The sequence below is a fragment of the Durio zibethinus genome, chromosome 14 (genome assembly GCF_047325235.1).
Source record: "Durio zibethinus cultivar Kanyao isolate XHJ-2024 chromosome 14, ASM4732523v1, whole genome shotgun sequence".
NCBI classification, from domain to species: domain Eukaryota; kingdom Viridiplantae; phylum Streptophyta; class Magnoliopsida; order Malvales; family Malvaceae; genus Durio; species Durio zibethinus.
The window spans coordinates 21,150,222-21,174,868 of NC_143175.1; the positions used below are offsets into that span (position 1 = coordinate 21,150,222).

Below are 24,647 nucleotides of genomic sequence, written 5' to 3' on the forward strand. Positions count from 1 at the left end.
ATTTAAAAATTAATATACATGAATTTTTTTCAATCAAACAAATGAATTTGAACACAAAATACTCTTAAAATAATAAAAAAAAATTTTCTCGAGTATCACGTTTTATCAAAAATTATACTTTTTCCTAAAATTTAAGATTTTTTAAATTAAACGTCCCCTTTGAATAGAGAATATAATTTAAGCTGATAGAATGTCCATAGAAAAAATTACTTTTTCAGGACAACAACCAATAGCACCTCAGCCAATTACATCGTTGAATTTTCCATTATGAGCTTCAATTCAATCTCAAATTGGCGTGAAATTATATGTGCATATGTTCCCATCAGACTATTTTTCAGTGGCAAATTTCATGTAGCCTTAGCCCTAGCCCGCCTCTGTTGTATCAGAGCGGAGCGAAGGAGCTATACCAAGTTCCCCCACAAACGCACCCTCAAGAAGTTCATGTGCTTAGGGACCCACGACGGCCACTCCCCCACCTCCTTCACCACCTCTGACAGGATAAAACCTAGTAGGGGCCGGCCTGTCGATACCGGAAATCCTATTTTTAGTATAGTCAGACAACAACAGTGCATGCATAAAAAAAAGAAACCGCAGCTCAGACATAGTCAAGAGAAACAAGACAGGCGTATAATTACAAACCATGAAGCAGAATGTCGACACCGTGAATGGTCTTTGTATAGACAGTTATCATTGCTTTAAGTGTTAATAGCATATTCAAAAGAGGCTGTAAGAGAAAAGGCAGACTATGTGGTAGTAAGTTGTAACTGTGGGGAGAATGTACCAAGGATATGTGAAATCTCCACTTTCTTTTCTAACTTTTTTTTTTCCATCTCAACTTTTTATAGAAACCAAAAAGGAAACCAGAAGGAATTTGTGACTCTGTTTGACTATACCACCCATACCTTCCTCTTTAAATTCTCCCTTGCCTTTCATTTCCTTGGGCTCTTCTATACCTTCCTTTAGCTTTTACCTACAGATCATCAAGAAAATCTCTCTCTTTCTCTCTCTCTCTCTCTCTCTCTCTCACACACACACACACACACACACACACACACACATACACACACACAATACAAAAACAGATACTCACATACATATCATCAAGAGATGGGGTCACCGGCTAGTGGCTTTCTCAAACAAAACAACGTTATGTTACTTCGATTTTTCATGATTCTGGTGTTAAGTTGTATCCCTCGAAGAACCAACCTCTGTTCTAACCACTTTTTCGACACCCCAAAGATTCCACCTCATTCAGACTCCTCCAGTCTTGTGTTGTCTTTGAAAACACTTACTCTTGATGGCTACTTCAATTTTGAGAACCTCGAACATGCCGCCAAAGACTTCGGTAACACATACCACTACCTCCCGATAGCAGTTCTACACCCCAAATCAGTTTCTGATATTTCTTCCACAATAAAACACATCTTGGATATGGGTTCTGCACCAAAGTTAACAGTTGCAGCTAGAGGCCGTGGTCACTCCCTTCAAGGTCAGGCACAAGCCTATCAGGGTGTGGTTATCAACATGGAATCACTTGAACGACCCAGCATGTATGTTATAACTGGTGAGGTACCTTATGTGGATGTTTCAGGCGGTGAGTTGTGGATTAACATCCTGCATGAGACTCTTAAATATGGACTTTCACCCAAGTCTTGGACGGACTACCTTCACCTGACTGTCGGAGGTACTTTATCAAATGCCGGAATAAGTGGTCAGGCATTCCGGCACGGACCCCAAATAAATAACGTTTATCAACTAGAGGTTGTAACAGGTACGTTTAAGCAAACAACTTTTCGTAAACTCCTGCAGACAATTTTGTACAGGGTTGGCCGAAATAACAGCTTAGTCATTTAGTCAGAGAGGATTTTTAGGGGAAATGACGTCTGTACCCCTTAAGATCTGGTTCTAGCTTACTTAAATCAAACAGTAGAAGGAACATACTGTTTCAATAAAATGAATACAGTCAACCTCTTTTGTTCAACTTGAAGATAGAAAACTAATATGGGAACAATGGAATCTAACCTGGACTTTGGATGCAGGAAGAGGAGAAGTCATCACCTGTTCAGATAAGAAGAATGCGGACCTCTTTTATGGTGTTCTTGGGGGACTAGGGCAATTTGGAATCATCACCAGGGCTAGAATATCTCTTGGACCAGCAGACAAGATGGTAAGAGAAAGAGAACTTTCTTCTTAACTGTGGTTCTCAAACACACATGGCTTCTGCCACCATAAATTACCCCCTCAAACATGATATATCATTGTTGACAGGTGAAATGGATCAGGGTTCTTTACTCTGAATTCTCTACATTTTCCAATGACCAAGAGCATTTAATATCATCCGAGAATTCATTTGACTACATCGAAGGGTTTGTTATAATAAACAGAACTGGTCTCCTCAACAACTGGAGATCCTCCTTCAATCCCAAAGACCCAATTCAAGCAAGCCAGTTCAGTTCAGATGGGAAAATTCTTTACTGTCTAGAAATGGCTAAATACTTCAATCCAGAGGAGACGGATAGTTTGAACCAGGTAAAATTTGACACTGACACGTTGTAGCATACTCAAGCATCACTCCTTATGTTTAATCCATTCAATGGAACTAACTACCATGCATATTGCAGAATATTGAGAAGTTATTGTCAGAATTAAACTATATCCCATCAACACTCTTTCTATCCAAAGTTTCTTATGTGGAATTCCTCAATAGAGTGCACACGTCTGAGATGAAACTCAGATCAAAAGGATTATGGGAAGTTCCTCATCCATGGCTGAATCTTCTTATACCCAAAAGCAGAATTTTCGACTTTGCTCAAGAGGTCTTTGGCAATATTGTTAAAGACAACAGTAACGGTCCTATCCTCATTTATCCAGTCAACAAGGCCAAGTACTTAATAAAAAAAATCTATCTAATTGTCATTTACAATTCTTAGATGCCATATTCTCAAACTGATACATTATCTATATTGCAGGTGGAACAATAGAACATCCATGGTTACCCCAGAGGAAGATATAATCTACCTGGTCGCATTCCTATCATCTGCACTCCCATCATCCACAGGAACAGATGGCTTAGAACATATCATGACCCAAAACCAACGCATTCTTGATTTCTGTGCCAAGGCGCAGCTTGGAGCAAAGCAATATTTGCCCCATTACAGCAGCCAAAACGAGTGGCAAGATCATTTCGGTCCTCAGTGGGAAACTTTTGTACAGAGAAAATCTGCATATGACCCTTTGGCGATCCTTGCTCCTGGACAGAGAATCTTCCAACAGGCAATATCGATCTCATAACCTTACCTCTCGCCGAGGCCATATATTAAACAGAGGGCACTAAAGTCATACAGAGCATTCTGCCTAAACCTATAAAGTATGGCCAATCAAAATTTCCACTTGTTATTCAGCAGCAACAACACTCCTCAGCAAGATAGGAAAGCGGTTAGTTATCAGACAATTTTGTCAATAAATTGAAATATTCAGAGATCACAAAATTGCCTTGTACAAAGAACTTATAAATAGCCTCACAAAGGGCATTTTAAGCATGTTATACAGAGCCATACATAATGTCCTGATATATTCATGCACAAGGAGTGTCATCCTGTCTTGCTTCAAGATACCACAGAATGCTACCTCTAACAAAATTATCCTTGCTTCAAGGTACCAGAGAATGCTAACTCTGACAAAATTCACTAAGTAAACAAATGCAAACCATACAGAATCTATTGTGTGAAAATGAAAACGCGTAACAAGAAAGAAAGACCAGAAACTTTGAATCAACAACTCACGTATGTGGTAATGAAAACAGAGCTATTCCCTTTCTGATGCTTCTCTCCAGCCAAGACCTGGCCTGCATACGTCTCTCTGAGGTCCTTCATAGTTTTTGGTATCGCGAATTGAAGATTCAAGGTCAGTCCAGTCACTTGCAATGGGAAGAAAACTACTTATGTCATCCCTAGCTCCAAAGCCCCCAGCCCGAATAACATCCTCAACTGTTACAGAAACCTCCATGTTTATTTCTCCAGAGGTTTGCACATTTTCCAAAGTTTTGCTATCTATTCCCCCACCATTCCTAGCAATAGCGTTAATCTGCATGTCATTTATTGGAGAACTTGAAACTGCTTTAGAAGCATCTTCCACAGAAACCTCAGAATTAGTGGATTCAGTTGCTTCATTCCTCTTTCTGTCTTTATCTTTTTCTGTAAAATTAAGCTTCAGAAGGATTGCAAGCATAACCATATAATGCATATAAATTGGAAAAGCAATGGAATAAGAAAAGTCTAATTTTATAAAACACAAATTCACAGTGCAAATAAATTTGTCAAAAGCTTCATCTATGGAAGCAAAAATACAATGTCATCAAACTCCTTCAAGAACCCAACTAAAACCTCCATAGTAGATGCAGAGCAATAATCATAGCTGCTCATTAATTAAAAATAATATGGAGAAGCAAGAAAAATCAAAATCCTATAATAATACTGTATGCATCAATATTTCATGTAGTTTCTATGAAATGCCCATACACCTTCCATGGAAAAATATGCCCTTTCATTTATCCTTGTCATTGCATGATGTGACTTACGTCATATTTCTTCACAAATTAGAGTAATGTTAATTTGGAACTCTTATGCAACCAACCCAAAGCAGCCACATACAAATGAAAGAGAGTCTCATCCAAGACATTCTTCCATAAAGTTTTTTCCTCTGACTACAAACAAAACCCTGTACAAAACAACCAAGTATGCCCTTTTCAACTCAATTCCAGTATACATCCACCCTTGCATTTTATGCTTATCTGAATATAACTTCAACAATGTTCTACAAGCTTATCTACCTTCAAAAATGTTCTACAAGCTAACCTATGCTAGTAATAATGGTGGAACTTGATAATAAGAGGCCTCCTACATGTAGATGCAAATTCTCTTCTGACCATGGACAAAATGTAGTCCAGAACAATCAAGTCACCCTTTTCAACTCAATTGCAATTTACATCTACCCATAGCATGTTCTGCTTCTATAAAAATAATTTCAAAAATGTTTTACAACCTGGTTTTTATGGGTACTAATTTTACTACTGATTTATATTAGGAAAGATGGTAGAAATTGATAATAACAGAGCTCCTACACATAGATGCATATACTCAACCACATAATTCCCTTGCCTAATACTCAGTTTCGTAAGTTGAACAGTAACTGCCACACAACAGGGAAACTGAACACTAAACCCATAATGACAATACTTTCACTAAGGCAATGGCCATCATTGGGATGTAATGTGCCTTCTCTAGAAGTGTAGGAAAGGTAATCATGTATCAATAATTCTATATCATAGGAATGCCTAAGTCCTAATTTTCAATGATCCCACTTTTACATTCAGTAGCGTGTTGTTGTATTTTTTTTCTTGAGAACACAAGCTGGGTTGTGGAAGCTATCTGTATATGTTATAGTATAAAGACTGGTTTCTATAGAAATGATTTTCACTTACATCCAATCCTTTAGTATAACAGCACTTCGAGAGGAAAATTTTATCTCCGATCATGACCTCAAAAGTTTGAGCCCCTTTATCAGAACTCCTATCCCATGGAAAAGATGCAACACAGAGAACACACTACTGGATACTTAAACGGATTCTGGGCAAGTGCAAGTGCAAACACTACAAAACTAGCATCATAAAGTAGAAAAAGTCACAGGGATGTGTAGGATTGCAAAACATAGTTAGCCAAGGAGAATTACTGAATTTCTGGTAAAACAGGTGAAAGTACCATGTGAGACTTCAATTGATTCATGTTCCATCCTGCTTTGCAATTTTGTGCAAATTTGACAGAGTACAGAGTTTCTCTTTTCTGCAATAGAAAGCAAATTTATAGAACAACAATGATATAATATGTAGAAAATAACACTTAATGACATCAGTGTAATATAATTGCATGGCATGAAAAAGAATCTTTAGTCAATTGACATTAAAATTTCACAATGCAGTGGAAAAGAAAGCTAAGAATCAGGTAAAATTTATCCTCTGCCCAGCCCCTTGATCTCTCTTTTTCTCTAGTAACAGAACTAAATCATATGTTATGTATGGCTTAAATGACAAGGTTTGCCTGTCTGGATTTCACAAAGTAATTCTAAAGATTGCTTTAAAGATCATTAATCAAAAGAAAAGAACAATTATGTCAAGAACAGTAGGAGATATATAAAATGTAAGTGCTTATGGAGCATGTCAATGATAGTAAATGAAAAGAAATGTGCCATTTCACAAAATAAATGATCATTTTCGCCAAACAAATGATCGTTTGGCTACTAAGAGCTGATAAAAATTAAAAGCTGAACCAGTTTTGAGGTAAAAATGACAATTGGTCAACAATGAAGAGTGAATAAGTACTTTTTGTTGAAAGAACAAGGCAAGTGCACCAAATTATAAAACTGATAGTTACAGAATTCACTAAAAGTACTTAGGAACACATATAGATGGGAAAAGAATGTATGGGATAGGCACTGAGGAGATAAGCCACTGATGAAAAGAAGGAACAAGACTGCAAAATGCACCAATTGAAACTTCGAATATAATTCATGACTATGGAGTACGTGACCTCAACAATTACGGAAAATATTTGAGCAAAAGAGTGGAAAATATTTGAGCAAAAAAATCGCATAAGCAACACCATGCATTGTTAAAGAAAGCATCAAATACAACATTTTGGTAAATTTCTTTCCTTGTTCATTTCCACTAATGTTCAGTGTCAATAACAAGTGTATTGGCAACTGTTCTTTAATTTCTAATGCTGGCCTCAGTGTCCTGATCGCCTAACTACTCCCCAGGTTCATACCCATTTGCTAAAACAACAAAAACAGCAAAAACCCATTTTCATTCATCGCTTCGATTACTGTAAAATTCCCAAAACACATTCCAAAGCTACAAAAACCACCAATTCATGAATGTTAAAACAAAATATAAAAGCAAAAACTATCTCCAGACAAAAAAATATTGCTAAAGAGAAAAGGTGGCAAGTGGCAACCTGATCGAGAGAAGGGTAGAACTTTGAAGTTTCACAGAAAGTTGAGTGGTTTTGCCTTGCCGCCTGTGGCTTTGGCTGGAGTTTGTTTTAAGTTAAAAACTGTGAGACGTGTAGCATTAGAGAAACCCATTTTTTATTTGAACGAGGATGCGAAGGGTATATCTCTACGATAACGGAGATAGAATAATTTTAAAATTTTATTAAGTACAAAAATAAAAATAGATAATATAGTATTTATTTTATATTCGTACCTTATATATATTTATACATATTTAATATATAAATTTTTATTAAATAATATAAATTATTATTTTAGATTAATTAAAATTAATATATTTTTATTAAGAAAATATATATTAATATATATTCATAAAAAATTATTTAAATATAAAAGATAAAAATAAAAAAATTTTAATTTTTACTTTTTTTAATAAAAAATTATAGGTATAAAAATTATTCATATTCATTAAATATTTACAATGATAAAAATAAAAATAAATTTAAAATATTTTTTAAATATAAATAAAAATTAAATTTAATATAAAATTTAAAAAATAAAAAAAATATTTTACACTATTTATACCCTATCAATTGACGTTCTAAATTAGATGTTTGAAATTCGATTCAAATTTAATCGAATTTTATTTTTTTAGTTCAAATTTGATTTAAAATAAAAATCGAATTATTCGAATTTGTTCGATTAAGCTCAATTAATATTTAAAAATAAATTTGATTATTATATTTAATAAAAATTTAATTATTTGTGCTCAAACTTAAACTTCAGTTATAAATATTTTATCAATTAAAATAATTAAAATATAAAAATTCGATGAGACTTACAAATAATTTGAGTTAAATATAAAAATATTTAAATTTAATTTAATTAATAAATTAAATTATTTAACTTTAAATTTAATTTAATAATAATAAATTTAAATTTAAATTTGATTCGATCATAAATATTAATATATTATTTATATTCTTATTTACAATTATTAGCTTTTGAAAAATGCTGGTCGACAATGATTGGGTATACTGCCCTGTGCCACCCATCTTCCAAAATCAAAGCCTAATCTTTTTCATTTTCAAAAGATTTTTTTTTATTTTTAAAAATTATTATTTATAATAATTTGAGAGTGATTAAATGCATCTCACATTTTTTCTCTCTCTATCATTTTTTTTATTTTTTAAAATAAATTTATTTAAATATCTTTCTTACAATTGTTCGGATATTTATATTCAATTATATTTGAAAAAGTCATAATACTTTTATAAAATACATTTTTAAAAAAGTTAAAAAAAATTATAACACTTATAAAAAATACATTTTCAAAAGTGCAAGGATAGAAATTTTCTAAAAAAATTACAAAAAAAATTATTAAAATTTTTATGAATTAGTAATGAAAAATCATAAATTTTAAAATGAATAAAAAATTTACATTTATTATTTGGTTCCTAGAGAAATAATAAAATCTTATGATATTTTAATTAAATTAAAGATAAAATAGTATATATAATTTTTTTATAAATTTAAAATTTATTATTTTTTAATAAATTATTTTTATCAATTATTAAAATTTTATAATAGTTTTAACTAAACTAAATTTTTTGAAAAAGAATCTCTTCATCTACTTATTAAGATGGGTTTTTCCAATTAGCATATTAAGTTTTGATAAAATTATGCAATATTTAGTAATATTATGTATACAATTTTAAATAGTTTTTAATTTTTATATATTAAATAATTCTTTATCATATGAAACATTTAATTAGGATCTTATAAGAATTTATTTTTAAAGTCAAAATAATAAAAGTAACTTTTTATTAATTTTAAAATTTATTATTTTTTAATAATAATTTTTTCATTACATTAATTCATACAAATTTTAAAAAATTTATTTTTTTAATTTTTCAAAAGCTTCATTCCTTTCACTTGTGAAAGTAATTTTTTGTAATTTTATTCAAACACTTGTAAGAAAGGTATTTAAATAATTTTATTTAAAAAATTATAAAAAAATGGAGTATAAAGAAAAAAAAGGGGGTACATTTAGATTTTCCCTAATAGATTTTCATTTTAAATGAAATAAAAGATAGCTAATTTTTTTAGAGGATAAAATTAAAGAGATTTAATTTTATAAAAAGTAATAATAAATAAATCTTAAAATAACCTTATATGCTAAAATAAATATATAACTTATTTCATTTTTTTCACTTTTGACATAGATATATAAAAAATAAAAAATTTATTTTATTTAAAAAAATGATATTAAACAAATTTAAAATTTTGATATTAGTATTTACAATCATGTACTTTATTTTTCATGATATAATCTTTTTTATAAAATACAAAAGTAAAAATAAGTTGACACCATGTTGATATAAAAAAATATATTTGTCTTTAATTTTTATACTTTATATGAATTTTATTGCATGTTCTATCTTATTTTAATTAATTTTAATAAAAAAAATTAATCTTAACATTTTAAGTCTTGAAATTAATAAATTAGCTAATACTCTTCATTTGAACAATAAATAATAGTATGATAAATTATAATCTAAAAAAAACAAATATAAATTATACGTTTTCAAGTAAATGTAAAAATACAAAATTTTAATTTAAAATATCTTTTAAATAAATCTAAATCACAAAAACACAATAATTTATTATATCTATTTCATATATGATGATATATAATGATAATAAAATTTTATATTAATTAATTAATTATTTTTTATTTTAAATAACATGTTATCAATTTATATATATGTTATTTTACGTGTCGTTATGTTATATAAAATATAAAATATATTATATAAATAACTTTAGTCTCATTAATTCAATTAGATGTTTTATATAATTTTAAAAATTTATGATTTTACTTACCACAAAATAAAAATTTATAAATTTATTTACATACAATAAAAATAATTAAATCAAAATTTTAATATTCAAATACAATATAACAAAATCATTTTTTATCAACAAGTAAATAAAATAACCCAATCAAATTATTACTTTTTTATTTGCGCAAATTAATTAATTAGTCGTCGAAGGCAGATTTTGAAAATTTAAAAGATATACCAAATTTCAATATTTTATTGAACTTCACACTCTTCTTCGTCTTTACTTCAAAACTATGTAAAATTGTAAAACCCTACCGCAAGATTTTTTTTTTTTTAAAAGTAAAATTTACAAACCAAAACCCCAAAAATCCATCAATATAACAATTTCAATCTTGATTTTAAATGTCGCCGTCCACAGTCGAGATCCGATCAATGGATACTTCCTCTTCCAATGCTAAACCCTACTCGGCGCCCCAAAACCCTAACGCTACACCCAAAAATTTCACTGCATTTCCTCAAACAAACCATTCCCATATGAATTCTTCTTCATCGACCTCTTCCTCTTCTTCTTCTGCTCCAATTTCCTCGACTTTCGGCAATGGACGGGAGTTCGATTGCGGGTTCGACTTTTCTTCCTGGAGCAGCAAGCATCCAAAGTCGGCTGCATCAGTTCGGCCCCGGCCGAGGCTGGTTAAGAGGAAGCAGTTGAATGGGAAGGTGAGAACCGGGCAGAGCGAGGTCGGGTCCGGCTTCAACCCGTTTAAGCAATCTGGTCAGGAATCGGGTCGGATAAACAATAGTGGTAATCTATCATCATCTGGCTTTTTGGATAGTTTGAATATAGTGAACAATGATAATATAAATAATAATAATGATAATAGTAATAATTTAAGGTTTGTATTTGGTGCTAATCATGGAAGTGATAGAGAATCTAGTGGAAATGTAAAGGCTGAGAGTGGAAATGAGAAGCCTTTTAGAGAGTTTGAGAAGGCGGGTTTTGTATTTGAAACAGATTTGCGTGGTGGCATGGAGAAATTGGGTTCTGAAAAGTGTGGGAAGTTTGGTTTTGTTCTTGGTGCTAATGGGAGTGATGGAGGGGCGGAATTGAATCCGGGAAAGGGAGAATCCAGTGATTTTGGAGTGAGTTTGGATGGTTCTAGGGGGGAGATGAAAGTGGAGAGTGGTGCCCAGGGTAGTAAAGATAGTAATTTAGAGTTTACCTCCGGTTTGAATAAGAGTGATTTAGCCTCAAATTTGGATTCAGGGAAGGGAGACTTTTGTGAGACTCTCAGAAAGCCAGATTTTAATGATGCTGGTTTTGTGTTTGGCTCTAGTCGGAGTGATTTGAAGTCAACTTTCGATTCTAATAAGATTGAACCTACTAATGTTGTGGGGGGATCGAGTTCTATGTTTGGTGCTAATCACCTCAATTCATTCTCATTTAATTTGGAAAGGAGAGAATCTGGTAAAAACTTTGGACAGTCAGTTTCTGGTGAATTGGGGAAGATGAATATGAAGGGTGAATCAGAGTCCCAAAATATGGAATCCACAGTTAATTTCAATGCTTATGGAAGCAAGAGCTGGATTGGGGATTTTGCTAATGGTTTCTTTGTATTTGGTGCAACTAGCAGTAAAGATTCGTTTCCTAATGAATGCAAAGATGGAATCAATTCAAGCAGTGAAAACTTTGGAGTTTCTGCTAGCAATGATTGGCGTAAGGATGCTTCTGAAAATAGCATTAATATTGGTAGTTCTTCTAGTGCAAACTCAATATTTAAAATGGAACATGATTTACAGAAACTAAATATCAGTTGTGATAAAAATGTTGGTGGTACTTATACAACTGAGGATTCAAATACAAAAGCGAATTCGGAGACCATATTTGTGTTTGGTAGCAATGAGAAGGCTTCTAGCCATTTGAAAAAGGCTCCAGAGAGTGGTCATTCTGACAACAAGTCCAGTAATGGTAATGTGAATGATGCTGTATCCTGTAATAGCTGTAACAAAGATAATGTTGGAATCTCTGTTTCTGAACCATTTACATTTCAGGCAGGTATTGATAAGACTTCTGACATTAAAATGTTTTTTCAAGGTCATACTAAAGATGATGTAGAGCTGAATGGGACTGATGCATGCTCAATGCTCAATCTCAACTCACAAGGAAATTGTCATGTAATTGACGAAGCATCAGTTGGAACTGAAAGGAACAATGAAAGTTGTTCAACCAGCACACTAGATCAATCTGGGATTTCATTCGGTGATTTAAAAAAACCCGAATGGGACCTTTCTTTCTTTAAAGCAAATATGTTTCCGGAAGTGGATACGAAATTGGAATTTGGTGTAAAAAGTGGCTTAATTAAGGAGAAAATGTTAAAGAAAATGAGAGGAAAGTCTAAGAAATCTTATTTGCACAAGCATTGCTCCAAGCAACATCATGTGCCGAAAGAAAGCAGTTCTCAAGAAAATCAAGACTCCTCTGAATGTTATTCACCCATGGATTTTTCTCCTTACCAAGAAACTACAGCAGCTGATCAATCATCAAAGGAAACTGCTCAGGCATCAGAAGTGGCCTCCCCTTTAGAATATAATTTTATTTCCTCTGCCTTTCATTCATCAATTCTCACTATGCCTGAAGCTGAATGCACATCAACTGCACAAAAAGGATCTGATTCTAATGAAGGTGATCAGAAATGCGGTGAGCAAAATGAAGAGAAATTTGGGGATGATCATGAGAGCATTTTTGTTGGTGATGGTCCTTCAAGAGAATCTGTTTGTGAAGCTGAAACTGCCTCCACTACTTTCAAATCTGACTGGTACTGTACTAGCGGTGCTGGTGGAGCAGAAGGCCTTAATGGGGCCCACGAAAACAAACACACAACACAGTCTTGCTTTAGTTCAGGCTTGGAAGATGAGAGAAATTTCACCTTTTCTGCAACGTCAACTTCTGGGCAAGGTAGTTCGTCATTTAGAAAGCATCAGCTTCGAAAGAAAAGTAAGGTGAAAATTGGTAATGCTTCATTTATTATAACTCCTAGCCCAGATGTTAGAGGGTCTTCCTCTGTTCAATTTTCACCTTGTGATCCGGTAAAGTGTGAACAAAAGGATGAATCTACATACCATAGGAAAGAGGAGAATGAACAATGCAAACAAGAGTCTAACTCCTCGACTGCCGCAGTCCAGGAAGCCTGTGAGATGTGGCGACTCAGGTATCTTGATGACTGATTAACATTTAATAATGTCTACGATAGGTTCTTTGGATTATTTTTTGCTGATATGATTTCATGTTAATTACTGTTGCTTTGAGTATATGGGATTGATATTTATATGGGGATGATTTGAACTTGTATCAGGGGAAATCAAGCTTATAGAAATGATAATCTGTCTAAAGCTGAGGACTTTTACACACAGGGGATCAACTCTGTCCCCTCAAATGAGACGTCATTGTGCTCCATCAAGCCTCTTGTGCTATGCTATAGCAACCGTGCAGCCACCCGGATGTCTCTTGGAAGGATGAGGGAAGCTTTGGCAGACTGTCTGATGGCTGCTGGGCTTGATCCCAACTTTCTCAAAGTTTATGTCAGAGCTGCCAAGTAAGGCCTGAAATTTGTTTTTGCTCTGTGATTTATTCAGTTTGTTCAGCAATTTTGAATTCCTGGAACTGGATTGTCTTATTCAGTGGCGGTTCTACTTAGGATGCATTAGGCACCCTCATGGCTTATGGTGTATTTTTTATTATTTCTTTATATGCGGCAATTACTATCTCAATGTTTGGAAACATCTTGTTGGACTTGGAAATCATACAGTTCTTGTTGGAGCTATAGAATAAAATGAAATGAAATTGAAGATGAATTTGGTTCTGGTAAAATAGCTGTATTAATTATTGATGAACCTGTTTAACCTTTTCTGTTTGTTAACTACAAGATTAGCCTTAAAAAAAAACTAATTTCACATTGGCCAAATATTCAGTGAAATTGACAATTTTTTTATCATCCTCTATGCTTAAATATTTATATGGACTACTATAAGAAAAAAACTATTTATATGAGGGTTGTTGTTGCTAAAGCTACCCTAATCCTCAAGAATTTCACTCAAAGGAAAGGGGTTGACTGCCCTTTTCATCAAAGAATGCCTTGTCCAGAATTTCACTCGAGGGAGAGGGGTTGACTGCCCTTTTCATCAAAGAATGCCTTTTTCTATATATAGAAATGTTACACATGCTGGTGAATTGTTTCGCTAATTTCCTATCAGGAATGCTGCTATTCTAAAATACAATGTGTGCAATTTGCAGTTGTCACCTTTTGCTGGGGGAAACTGGAAATGCTGTCTGGCATTTCACTAAGTGCTTAGGTTCAGGAGCTGATGTGTGCTTGGATCGTCGAATTACAATAGATGCTGCAGATGGCGTCCAGAAGGCTCAGGTATGCAATATTTTGGCTCTAGATGTCATCCTCATTAAGTAAGCAGCGGCCTTGTATAGGTTGGAGCTATGAAGCTTGCCTTATTATTATAAAATAAAAAGGGGGATAGGGCTTTTTCAACTTGCTTACTAGGGTTGGCAGCAATATTAAGTCTTCGAGACCCCATAAGTCATGGAGTGCATGAGTTACTATAATGCTTATTCACAAATTTTTTTGTCGAAGTGCATATAATGACTATATAAAGAGGGGTCTCTTCACCTATTGCCCATTGGTTTCAAGTTGGACAGCCGGAAGATCGATAATTTATCTTGATAAGGTCCAGGAGATAAGATGGCAGGAAGTGAAATAGAGAAATAGGAAATGAAAGGTTTATCAAAATGAGAAAGTCAATGTTTTATTAGTAAGCTTTACATCAGTGTCCTCATGTCTTGATTTTTGAACATTGACATGTCTAGAACTTGGTAAAAGTGTCAGGTTAATGAAACTGTGGTAGTCTGTAGATTGTGGCCAATAAATTATAGCACTCTTTGGGGCAGTAAGATTCCAGTTTGGTACCAATGAATGAAAATTTACAATATTGTCTAGCTGTTTTTTTGCCTAATTTGCCCATACATGGTTGAAAATTCTCTACATGAGCAAATTATTCTGGATCTTTTTCAGGGTGAAATGACTAACCATGATCAAAGTAGCTGATGGGACAAAAGTCTAGTAGTCCTTGATTGGGTTAGTGGAGCAAATCAACACCTATAAATAGAGAACAAATAGAGTAATAGACTTGTCTGAGCCTCCTGCTTGATTCAAAAAGAAATCGACTCACCTTGTAACGCTCAATGTTACAAAATATATATATATATATATATGTGTATGTATACAATGGCCTTGCTTTTTACTAAAGCACCTAAGTCAAAGTAGAAATGCATATGGGGTGTGACCCTCCAAATATAAATAAAAACTTTAGAAATAATTGAACACACTCATATTGGACGCATACCCATGTCTGACATTCACACTCGAATCTGAGCAAAGTAGGCTACAAAAATAAGTAAGTTCAAATTGTGCAATTCATCCATCTAGTCATGTGAAATACAGATCTAGTCCCTGTACAATAATTTAACAAAATCGAGTGCCTCTACTTTTTAGGACTGCAAATGTCGGTCCAGTTGTTAAGAGAGTTAAATTACCATCGTTATAATCACTGATGTGGACGTTGACTTGTTGGCATGACATTGACTGTGCCTACATAACAATGTCATTGTTATTTTTATTGGGTAGTTGATGATGTGGAATTTTTTATTTGTTTGGACATGTATCTTATTTGTTTTTTTTTTTTTTTCTCATTTCTTCTTCTAGAAAGTAACAAACAACAACAACAACAACAATATACTAAGTCTTATATCTTATACTCTGTGGTTAGTTGTATAAAAGACCAAATAAAGGAATCTTGTTGGGTTGTAGTTTGAATCTTCTTGTGCCACTCATTTCTATCAACAACAACCTTTTCATCTAATTCCTTAACAATCATATCCTTTTTTATTACACTTTCATATCTTTCGTAGTCTACCTCTAGAGGTTTTGATCTCTCCTAGATCTAGAGACTCAATTCTTCTAACTGGTGCATAGTTAGGCCTATGTTTCACATGTCCAAACTATCGTAAACGACCCTCTCTCATCTTTTCCTTGATTTAGACTACTTCTAATTTTTCTTAAATCTCCTCATTTCTGATTTTGTCTCTTTTAGTCTTACCACACATCCATCTAAGCATCCTTATCTCCACTACGTTCATTTTCTTCTCATATTGTTTCTTAACAGCCCAACACTTAGTTCCATATAGCAATGCAAGTCTTACAGTTGTTTTATACAACTTCACCTTTAACTTTAAAGACATTTTGTGATCACATAACAGACTCGATGCAACTTCACCATCTTGCCCATCCTGCGTGAATCTTATGCTGGACATCCACTTCTATCTTAGTATCACTGAATAATTGATCCTAAATATCGAAACTGGCTACTTTTTGGTATTACCTCACCATCCAACTTAATCACACTAGTACCTGCTTCCCAATGATTACTAAACTTGCATTCCATATATTCAGTTTTAGATCTACTCAATTTAAAACCTTGAAACCTAAAAAAAGCCTCTCCATCAGATCTAAAAAAATGAAAATCAAGAATTGCAGCCATGGCCACTGATATGGTCACTTGCATCAGATCTGGCAGCCCATTCTCCTCTCTCGCTTCTCTCTTTCTCAACTCCTATCCCTACCTTTTATAAAGCCTATCCATGTCTGTTATCCCCACTATACTTGTCTGTTAGATAGACCAAAAAAGAAAAGAAAATGGTTGAGAAATCATTGCTTTGAATACCAATTTTCTTGGTCAGGAACAAGAATCTCAACATAAAATCAAGCAATATTTACAAAATGAAATTGCATTTCAGAAAACTTGAATTTTGAAAGAAAATAAAGCAATTTTTTGTAAAGAATCCCTCTCGTGGCTCAGGCTTTGAGTTGAGCACTTAAGCTCTATGAGGCTGAGATTACTAGATTACTAGTGGTTTGTTTTGCTGCTTAATTATTGGCGAAATGATGTTTGTAGAACTAAGACATGTATTTTCTTCTTCTTCATGTAGGTGTGGATTAGGGGCAGGAGTTCTCCGAAGCTTGATAATATGGTTGTTGGTGACTGATTCTGTGCTTTTTTTTACATGCAGAGAGTAAATGAGCTTACAAATCGTTCCGCAATACTTTTGGAACAAAAGTCATCAAGCGCAGCATCCAGTGCATTAGATACAATTGCTGAGGCCTTGTCTATTAGTTCATATTCTGAAAAATTGCTTGAAATGAAGGCAGAGGCCCTTTTTACGGTCTGGGCTCTTTCAACTTGTAATTACATTTTGTTTCTTCTTTTCTTTTTCCCCCTTTAAGGTTTTCTTATCGGTATTCTTTTCATTTAAGCATGTCATTTTTATGCCATAAGCAACAATTTAAGTTTGAATTGCACTTTTTTGACCTCTTGCTGCAGCTGAGGAAGTATGAAGAGGCAATTCAGTTGTGTGAGCAATCTCTATATGTTGCTGAGAAGAACTTTCCTAAAGCAGAGACTGATAACCAGTTAGCAAGCATAGATGGTTCTGGATGTTATTCTATTGCAATGTTGTGGAGGTGGCACTTGATGTCTAAGTCATACTTCTATATGGGAAAGCTTGAGAAGGCACTTGATTTACTTCAGAAGCTTGAGCAAGTGGGATCTATGAAGGACAAGTAATACATTATCTTCTTGATACATGATATATTTACATATTTCTAGAGCAAGTGGGATCTATGAAGGACAGTTAATGCATTATCTTCTTGATACATGATATATTTACATATTTCTAGAGCTTTGTTGCATCCTGCCCTTCATTTCATACCATGCTTTAAGATTCCTGATTCTGGTTGTAATTTTGTAGCCATGGAAGCAATATTTTGGAAATGTCTGTTTCATTGGCTGTTACTATTCGAGAGCTTTTGCGCCTTAAGGTATGTGATATAGCCCTTCATCAATATGCTGTTCATTGCTTTCATTTTCTTTTGAATACTGGGATAGTACAAGTTCTTTGGTGGTTCTTTGCCATGAAGATAATGCTAATCCATGGTATTTTTCTGGCCCTAAGGCTTGGCCTCAATGGTATGGTATCCCATTTTGCCCAAGCCTGCGGGAATGAATCCCTTGTCCTGCCTTCCACAGATAAGTCCCCTGAAATAGTTTCCTAGCAAATATATATATATCATATTTTCTGTATTGATGTTATTTGTATTTATAAGTTTTCAATGATTGATATGACCAAGGAAATAGAGTGGAAGAACTATTAATCTTGTGGATTATGAAACAAAAGATTGTATTTTATGGTTGATGATGGATTCATCAAATAGTGGTGAAGGGGATTTTGTAAAAATGAGTTTGAGTAAGGATCAATTGGAACAAATCTAGGCTGAATTTGTTTTGCAGAAATTGACTTTCAAAAAATATTTTTCGGAAAATGCTTATATTTTTTGAAAAAGTAGAAATTTTTGTTGTTTGGATGAGTTAATGAAAAGTATTTTTTGTTGTTTGGTTGTTTTGTGGAAACTCTATTTCTTTTTTCAAATAATATTAATAGTAACTCTTAAAATATTAAAATTATTTATATTCAAGCATATTGAAATTATCTATTATTAAAATTATTAATATTCAAGAATAATTATATTTTAATAATATATAATATTAAAATATTATATTAATATAAAAATATTTAAAATAAAACTATTTATTATTCTTTATATTAATATTTTAAAATATTTAAAATAGTATTACTATTATTAAAATGTTATTTTTATTAATATTAAAATAGTAATATTTATTATTAAAATATTTATACTATGAAATATTTATATTTTATATTATAAATATCTATTATTAAATAATGACAAAAATATTTTTTATTTATATTTATTATTAAAATAGTAATATAAATGCCTAAACAAATAAAAATAAAATTATATATTTTAAATTAAAAATAATAAGAAATTATTAAAAATATTCACATTAAAAAATAATATTATTATATATTTAACATTAATTATTAAAATAATAAAAATATTATTATATATGTTATTATTTATTATTAAAATAATAATCGAATACTATTTATTATTGAAATATTAAAAATATTTATGTTTAATAATATAAAATATAAAAATATTTAAAATTGAAATATCACAAGACTTTTGACGTTAATATTTTAATTTTTAATTAAAATTAAATAAAATATTTTTAGTAATATAATAATATTTTAAGTTGAATCAAATTAAGTTCGAGCTTATGATATTACGTTCGAAGTCTAACTTGAGTAGAACTATAAAAATATTTAAAATTAAAATATAAAAGACTTTTAATATTAAGATTTTAAGTTTTTAAGTAAAATTAAATAAATACTGTTTATTAATATAATAATATTTTGGGTTAGGTTAAATTAAGTTTCAACTTAAAAAAATCATGTATAAGATCCAACTTGAGTAAAATTATGCTCAAATACATTGATAAGTTGTTGTGCTCATAGACAGCTTTTTTTCGGAATTTTCTTCCCCTTTTGAAAAGGAGAAGATAATTTTCAGAAAAATTGCCTCATTTTCCGTTGACCGGTAAGTCATATTTTCGTTGACTAGTTAGTTTTCTGCCAAACAAACACTTGGAAATGCAGAAATAATTTTCCGGAAGTTATTTTCTGTGAAACAAACAAGTCCTAGTGCTCTTATCTTTTCTGTAATCCACCCACATTTTGCTGTGACCATTTCCCTCCTTTTCTTCTGATGAATTGATTGTGTGTAATTTGAAATGTTGCCTTCTGAGTTACTCACATTCTTTTGTTTTTATTTGTCTCTTTTGCCATTTTTGTAATTTCAGAATTCTGGGAATGAAGCAGTTCGTTCTGGTAGGTATACAGAAGCGGTAGAGCATTACACAATTGCGTTATCAAGCAATGTTGAATCACGGCCTTTTGCAGCAATATGCTTTTGCAATCGTGCTGCTGCACAGCAAGCTTTAGGCCAAATTGCCGATGCAATTGCAGATTGCAGTCTAGCAATGGCCCTTGATGAAAATTATACCAAGGTTTGCATATCTCCAGTTTTTTTCTTCCTCTCTCCCTCTTTGCTTGCATAGATATGATCAAAGAATGCTTTATGCGATATCTATCTGGATCTTATTGGGAAGATTTCTTTAATGATTTTGCTAGGCTTTTGAGATTTCAGTCTTCTTCCTATTGATAAGATTATTTTGGAACTGAAAGATTGATTGTTAGGGGTGGTGGTACAGAAAATACTAAGGAATCTTCTTGTCAAGATTACAATTTTTCTGTTGATATTTAAATCTTGAATTGATTGTGCTTAATGGGTTAAAAGTGGGTATTCTTGTGAGGAACAATCCTTTTCCATTGCTTAATAATCCAGCTCATTTCTCTGTTCCAGTATATGCGATCAAAATATTGACATAAATGGACTTGTCATACTTGGATTAAGGTTTTTGACCCCACTGACTTTGTAGTTTCTCATGGAATTAGTATAGTGGCTTTCCCTTAATTCAACAGGATTTGAAATTTCTTGGTCACCATGATTATTCAATGTGACATTTGAGCATCGACTGATTTTAACTTCAAAGATGTGATTGGCCCTTGTTTTCCCTACAAAAGATAGTTTGGTTCATCATAATTTCTCTCTTATTTATTTGCAAGCTGTGCATGTTCTACCTTTGATTTTCGTGCATCAGTCAACAATGAAACCAAAATCTTGCTAAACTTGTGGGGTTTGCGTCCTAAGTACTTCTTCATTCCCGTAACCTTTTCTTCATATTCTTTTAATTCTTCTTTTCTGAGGGCTTTGCCTTCATGATGTTAACACATTATCTATTATTTGTCAGAAAATAATCTGTGGGAACATGATTTTTGAACTTGTGCAAGAGGATATTAGCTCCTTTATGTTAACCCTTTCAAATCTTTGATGTTGCTACATTAGAAGGTGATGTACATATCTAAAAGTAATAAACCTGTTAAGCATCAAACACAAAATCAATTGGCAGCAGGTGGTGAAGTGCAACCTAAATATAAAGCCACAACAAACTCTAAACTTAACACTTATGGATAGCACCATTTAACAGGTGACATTTAGGTATGCTACTAACAACTGAAACAAATTGGCCTAGCACATGGACAACAAATAAAGTGCTATAAAACAAGAAGCAACCTGGGCTTTTAACACCATGTTAAACATCCAACTAAAAGGCAATAGGTGAAAAGGCCCAACTCCAACATAAGTCTACAACAAACTTTAAACAGATGGGATAAAACCACACACTCTGCTTCACGTGCATCTGTAGGTCTAATACTAGCTATTGAAACAAGCATTTGCTTAAATGAAATCTACTACCTTATTATGTAGCTTACATTGTCTTTAGCTTAAAAGTTTCTTGAATGCATCTTTGAGATAGATTCTGAAAGTGTTGAGTGCATTGTTAAATGAATATAGGGAAAAGCTTAAGAGGTATGTTGTTCATTTCATTAACCTGTGTAACATCTATATTCTAGGTCCCTTATGGACATCAGAATTTTAACTTTATCTGAATTTATAGCTTGAATGGTAAGGTAAGGGTATGTGATAGACATGAAAACAGTTTATTCATTTCCTTATTTGACGCTTTACAATTTTGTGTTTGATTTTATAACTTCATTGCTGCATAATCTTGTACTTATTGGCTGCTCCTGCTTGCTAAGCAGGCAGTTTCCAGGAGAGCTACATTACATGAGATGATCAGAGACTATGGGCAAGCATCTAGTGATCTTCAAAGACTTATCTCCATTCTTGAAAAGCAAGCTGATAAAAAATCTCACCAGTCTGCCGCTCAGGATGGATCTACTGGCAACTCAAAAGAGTTAAGGCTAGCTCAACGTCAGTTATCATCTATGCAAGAAGATGCTAAAGGGAGTGTCCCTTTAGATTTGTACCTCATTTTGTAAGTTCTTTTTGAAGCCTAGGAGCCAAGTATTCTCTATATATAATGGTTTATGCTTTCAACTTGGAGTCACAGAGAATGTAACTGATGGTGATCTTAATATAAAATTTTCCTTCATAGCGTGCCCTATACAAAATTTTTGTTTAAATTGCCATTTTCATTGGAAAATCTATTTTGCAGCATATAATTAGTGTCTTCCTAAAACATAAGAACATGTTTCACTTTGGGTAAAATTCTTCTGCATTGAAATTATTATCATGGACTGGAGACAAGTGATAGTTTTGATCCCAAGTTATGGTAATGAATGCATTAATTGCCAAAATATTAATAGTAATAAGGGTTTCGCTAACAAGTGCCCCAAGGGCATTCTTTAAGGTTAGTTAAGATATTATTTATAGTAATATTTTTATATTAAGTGCAGTAGTTGATAGTTGCTGTGATAATTTCGACGCATTGGAAAAAGATACTTAAGATGGTAACCTTAAACAGTGCCTTTAGGTTACTCATTAGTAAAAAAAAAATAAATAAATAAAAGAACAAAGGTTAAATAACCAATTCATACTTCTGGATGATGTAATGGGAGTTTTTGTTGAACTTTTATGAGTAGTAAAACTGGAACAAGTATTTTCTCTGCCCTACTTTAATGCAAAAATGGGACCCTGCAGAAATCATTGTTTTGATAGTACTTGTTCAAATATTAACCTTGTCAATGCAAAACTTTTATTTTTAGTCTTCTAATACCATCCTTAATTGCAATGACAGGGGAGTTAAACCATCTGACTCTACATCTGATGTTAAAAAGGCATACCGCAAAGCAGCGCTCAGGCATCACCCAGACAAGGTTTGACATTGCAATACTTTTGAATTGAATTCTGTTGTATTACTAGTGCATGCTTGTCGTAGCGGTCTATTTCCTTTTCTTGTGTTGAATTAGGCTGGTCAATTCTTGGCACGGAGTGAGAGTGGAGATGAGGGGCGACTCTGGAAGGAAATTGCTGAGGAAGTTCACAAGGATGCTGACAGGCTGTTTAAAATTATTGGAGAGGCATATGCAGTACTATCAGATGCTGCTAAGGTTTGCTATCATCTTGTTGAAACTTGAGATTTTCTATGCATAATTGCTTTCTAATTTTATCATTCTATCATAGCAATTGTCAACTTACTGCTTTGAGATTTCTGCTTTGCTAATTGCTGATAGGCTGTGCTACGTACCAGTCATATTATTCGATGACCTTAAACCTCAGCCAACAACTGGGTATTTGATTCAAGCTTGTCAATGGATTTGAACTTTCTTGCAGTAGATTTTTTTTCTAATATTTGTCTGACAAAATCTCCAATAGAATCTACTTCTAGAACAAATGACTAGGAATATTTTGCCTTCATTCCCCAAATTAGATGACCATAAAGAAATTTTGGGTAGGATGGTTTCATTATTTAGATGCTGGAGAATTTGTTGAATTGTACCGGGAATCCTTCAAATCAGAATAAATGACAGCTGATGGTCATGATTTTGACTTGAATGTTGTCTACATTGGATCCTTGCACTAGTACATATTTCTGTGTCAAAGGTTCTAGTTCAATGTGCAGATTTGAGGTAAAGCTTGTAAACTTAATGTGAGGGATCGATACTGTGGTTACACGAATTTGGAGTCCAGCTGATTCCTTTACATTGCTGAAGGGCTATGCTACTCTTTTTTGGATAGTTTTTTGTACAGTATATCTTCTAATTTTCGTTATTGTTCTGTCTTGTTTTAATGTACCATTTTCCTGTTACCAGCGGTCAGAATATGATCTTGAAGAGGAAAACAGAAAAACTCATAAGGAAAGCAAAAGCAACCCATATGAAAGATCACAATATGAGAGGAATTCAAGCAGACGATATTGGCGGGGGAATTCGAAGGAGTATAGAAATTCTCATTCTCGATGGTGGGAGGCCTAGAGAAGGATTATGCTGAAGTTTTATACCCATGTAACCCCAATCGTCATTAAGAAAGAGGAGCAGCTTCTATATAGGACAAGGTCCTCCATGGATCCATGAGAAGTGACTGCCATTTTTATGATCAGGTAAACGCAATTTTAGACTGGATACCTTTTAGAAGTGTAGCAATTGGTCCAAGGCTCTAAGATCAATGACTTTATGCAGATGCTACTGCATTGAGTATATCTAGTGACAAAGACAAGACTGGCAAGGATATTGCTGTTTTGACTCTTGATGCGATGCAACTGTTTATATGCATAATTCCTCTAAAGGGCATGTGCAGCCGTACCCAAGTTAATTTTATTATTGAAAAAGAATTGTTGGGTGCTTTGGACTTTTGAAACTCAAAACTGTGTACAAAACGTAGCGATCATTGGTTTTATAGTCATGAAGAAAATAGAGGAAACACATTCCATTGTGAATTCATGTTGTATCCCGATTTCTGTCTGCCTAAAATTGGTGGATTTCGCTTGGTGTTTTATGATAGTTTTGTTTTTTCTTTTCGCACTGCATATAGGGAAGAGCTGCAAAATAGTAGGATTTATGAAGGAACCTGTCAAGTAGAAGGTAAATCCGGATAGGAATTATGTAACGGCTTTTGATGATTTATTATTACATGGTGATCGCATTTTGGATGTTTAGGTCTTCAATTGGCTTTACCCTTGCTGATTCTTTTTTTACACTCTTTTTTCGTTATGGAAAATATCAAAATTAATGTTGTTTTTGCATAAAAGCTTCTCGGATTTTTTTTTTTTTTAACTTCTTTGTTCACATTTTGCAATGGAATTTGCGTGGGTAAACTGACTTTGTGCCGCTTCTGGTCTTTTAGAAGAACAAAAAAGATAAAAAAAAAAGGGCCTTCGGGCCTTTGGCTA

The 24,647-nt window shown here is 33.0% G+C and overlaps 3 protein-coding genes across 8 annotated transcripts; 2 read left to right on the top strand and 1 right to left on the bottom strand.

Moving 5' to 3' along the window:
- The first annotated feature begins 939 nt into the window (after nucleotides 1–939).
- LOC111295472 (cytokinin dehydrogenase 1-like) lies at nucleotides 940–3,567 on the top strand. Its single transcript, XM_022888969.2, has 5 exons — nucleotides 940–1,771; nucleotides 2,040–2,167; nucleotides 2,269–2,529; nucleotides 2,622–2,884; nucleotides 2,970–3,567. Exons 1-5 carry the CDS (start codon nucleotides 1,108–1,110, stop codon nucleotides 3,289–3,291), a joined length of 1,638 nt encoding a protein of 545 aa, XP_022744704.1. The 5' UTR covers nucleotides 940–1,107; the 3' UTR covers nucleotides 3,292–3,567.
- On the bottom strand, nucleotides 3,489–7,142 carry LOC111295471 (uncharacterized). Its single transcript, XM_022888968.2, has 3 exons — nucleotides 7,008–7,142; nucleotides 5,757–5,837; nucleotides 3,489–4,193 (listed from the first exon to the last, which is right to left on the bottom strand). Exons 2-3 carry the CDS (start codon nucleotides 5,785–5,787, stop codon nucleotides 3,805–3,807), a joined length of 420 nt encoding a protein of 139 aa, XP_022744703.2. The 5' UTR covers nucleotides 5,788–5,837; nucleotides 7,008–7,142; the 3' UTR covers nucleotides 3,489–3,804.
- A 2,965-nt stretch (nucleotides 7,143–10,107) lies between these two features.
- Nucleotides 10,108–24,407, top strand: LOC111295144 (uncharacterized). 6 transcript variants are annotated; one of them, XM_089743784.1, is made up of 13 exons: nucleotides 10,109–10,653; nucleotides 11,944–13,057; nucleotides 13,202–13,441; nucleotides 14,140–14,269; nucleotides 16,984–17,136; nucleotides 17,295–17,533; nucleotides 17,722–17,791; nucleotides 19,695–19,901; nucleotides 21,559–21,794; nucleotides 22,557–22,635; nucleotides 22,729–22,869; nucleotides 23,572–23,858; nucleotides 23,938–24,407. In XM_089743784.1, the coding sequence occupies exons 1-12, from the start codon at nucleotides 10,254–10,256 to the stop codon at nucleotides 23,731–23,733; spliced, it is 3,171 nt and encodes a 1,056-aa protein (XP_089599910.1). In that variant the 5' UTR covers nucleotides 10,109–10,253; the 3' UTR covers nucleotides 23,734–23,858; nucleotides 23,938–24,407. The 6 variants fall into 6 exon arrangements, with proteins under 6 accessions (XP_089599909.1, XP_089599910.1, XP_022744262.2 ...); XM_089743782.1 differs by having other exon boundaries at nucleotides 10,116–11,817; XM_022888527.2 differs by having other exon boundaries at nucleotides 23,572–24,407.
- Nucleotides 24,408–24,647: the final 240 nt, after the last annotated feature.

Bases quoted from the DNA above. Each gene is read 5' to 3' on its own strand.
- LOC111295472 (XM_022888969.2), top strand. From the start codon at position 1,108: ATGGGGTCACCGGCTAGTGGCTTTCTCAAACAAAACAACGTTATGTTA. The intron at 2,168-2,268 runs GTAAGAGAAAGA...CATTGTTGACAG, and splicing joins TTGGACCAGCAGACAAGATG to GTGAAATGGATCAGGGTTCT. The intron at 2,885-2,969 runs GTACTTAATAAA...TCTATATTGCAG, and splicing joins TATCCAGTCAACAAGGCCAA to GTGGAACAATAGAACATCCA.
- LOC111295471 (XM_022888968.2), bottom strand. From the start codon at position 5,787: ATGGAACATGAATCAATTGAAGTCTCACATG. The intron at 4,194-5,756 runs GTACTTTCACCT...TTAATTTTACAG, and splicing joins ATCAATTGAAGTCTCACATG to AAAAAGATAAAGACAGAAAG.
- LOC111295144 (XM_022888525.2), top strand. From the start codon at position 10,254: ATGTCGCCGTCCACAGTCGAGATCCGATCAATGGATACTTCCTCTTCC. The intron at 17,534-17,721 runs GTAATACATTAT...GTAATTTTGTAG, and splicing joins GTGGGATCTATGAAGGACAA to CCATGGAAGCAATATTTTGG. The intron at 17,792-19,694 runs GTATGTGATATA...TTGTAATTTCAG, and splicing joins GAGAGCTTTTGCGCCTTAAG to AATTCTGGGAATGAAGCAGT.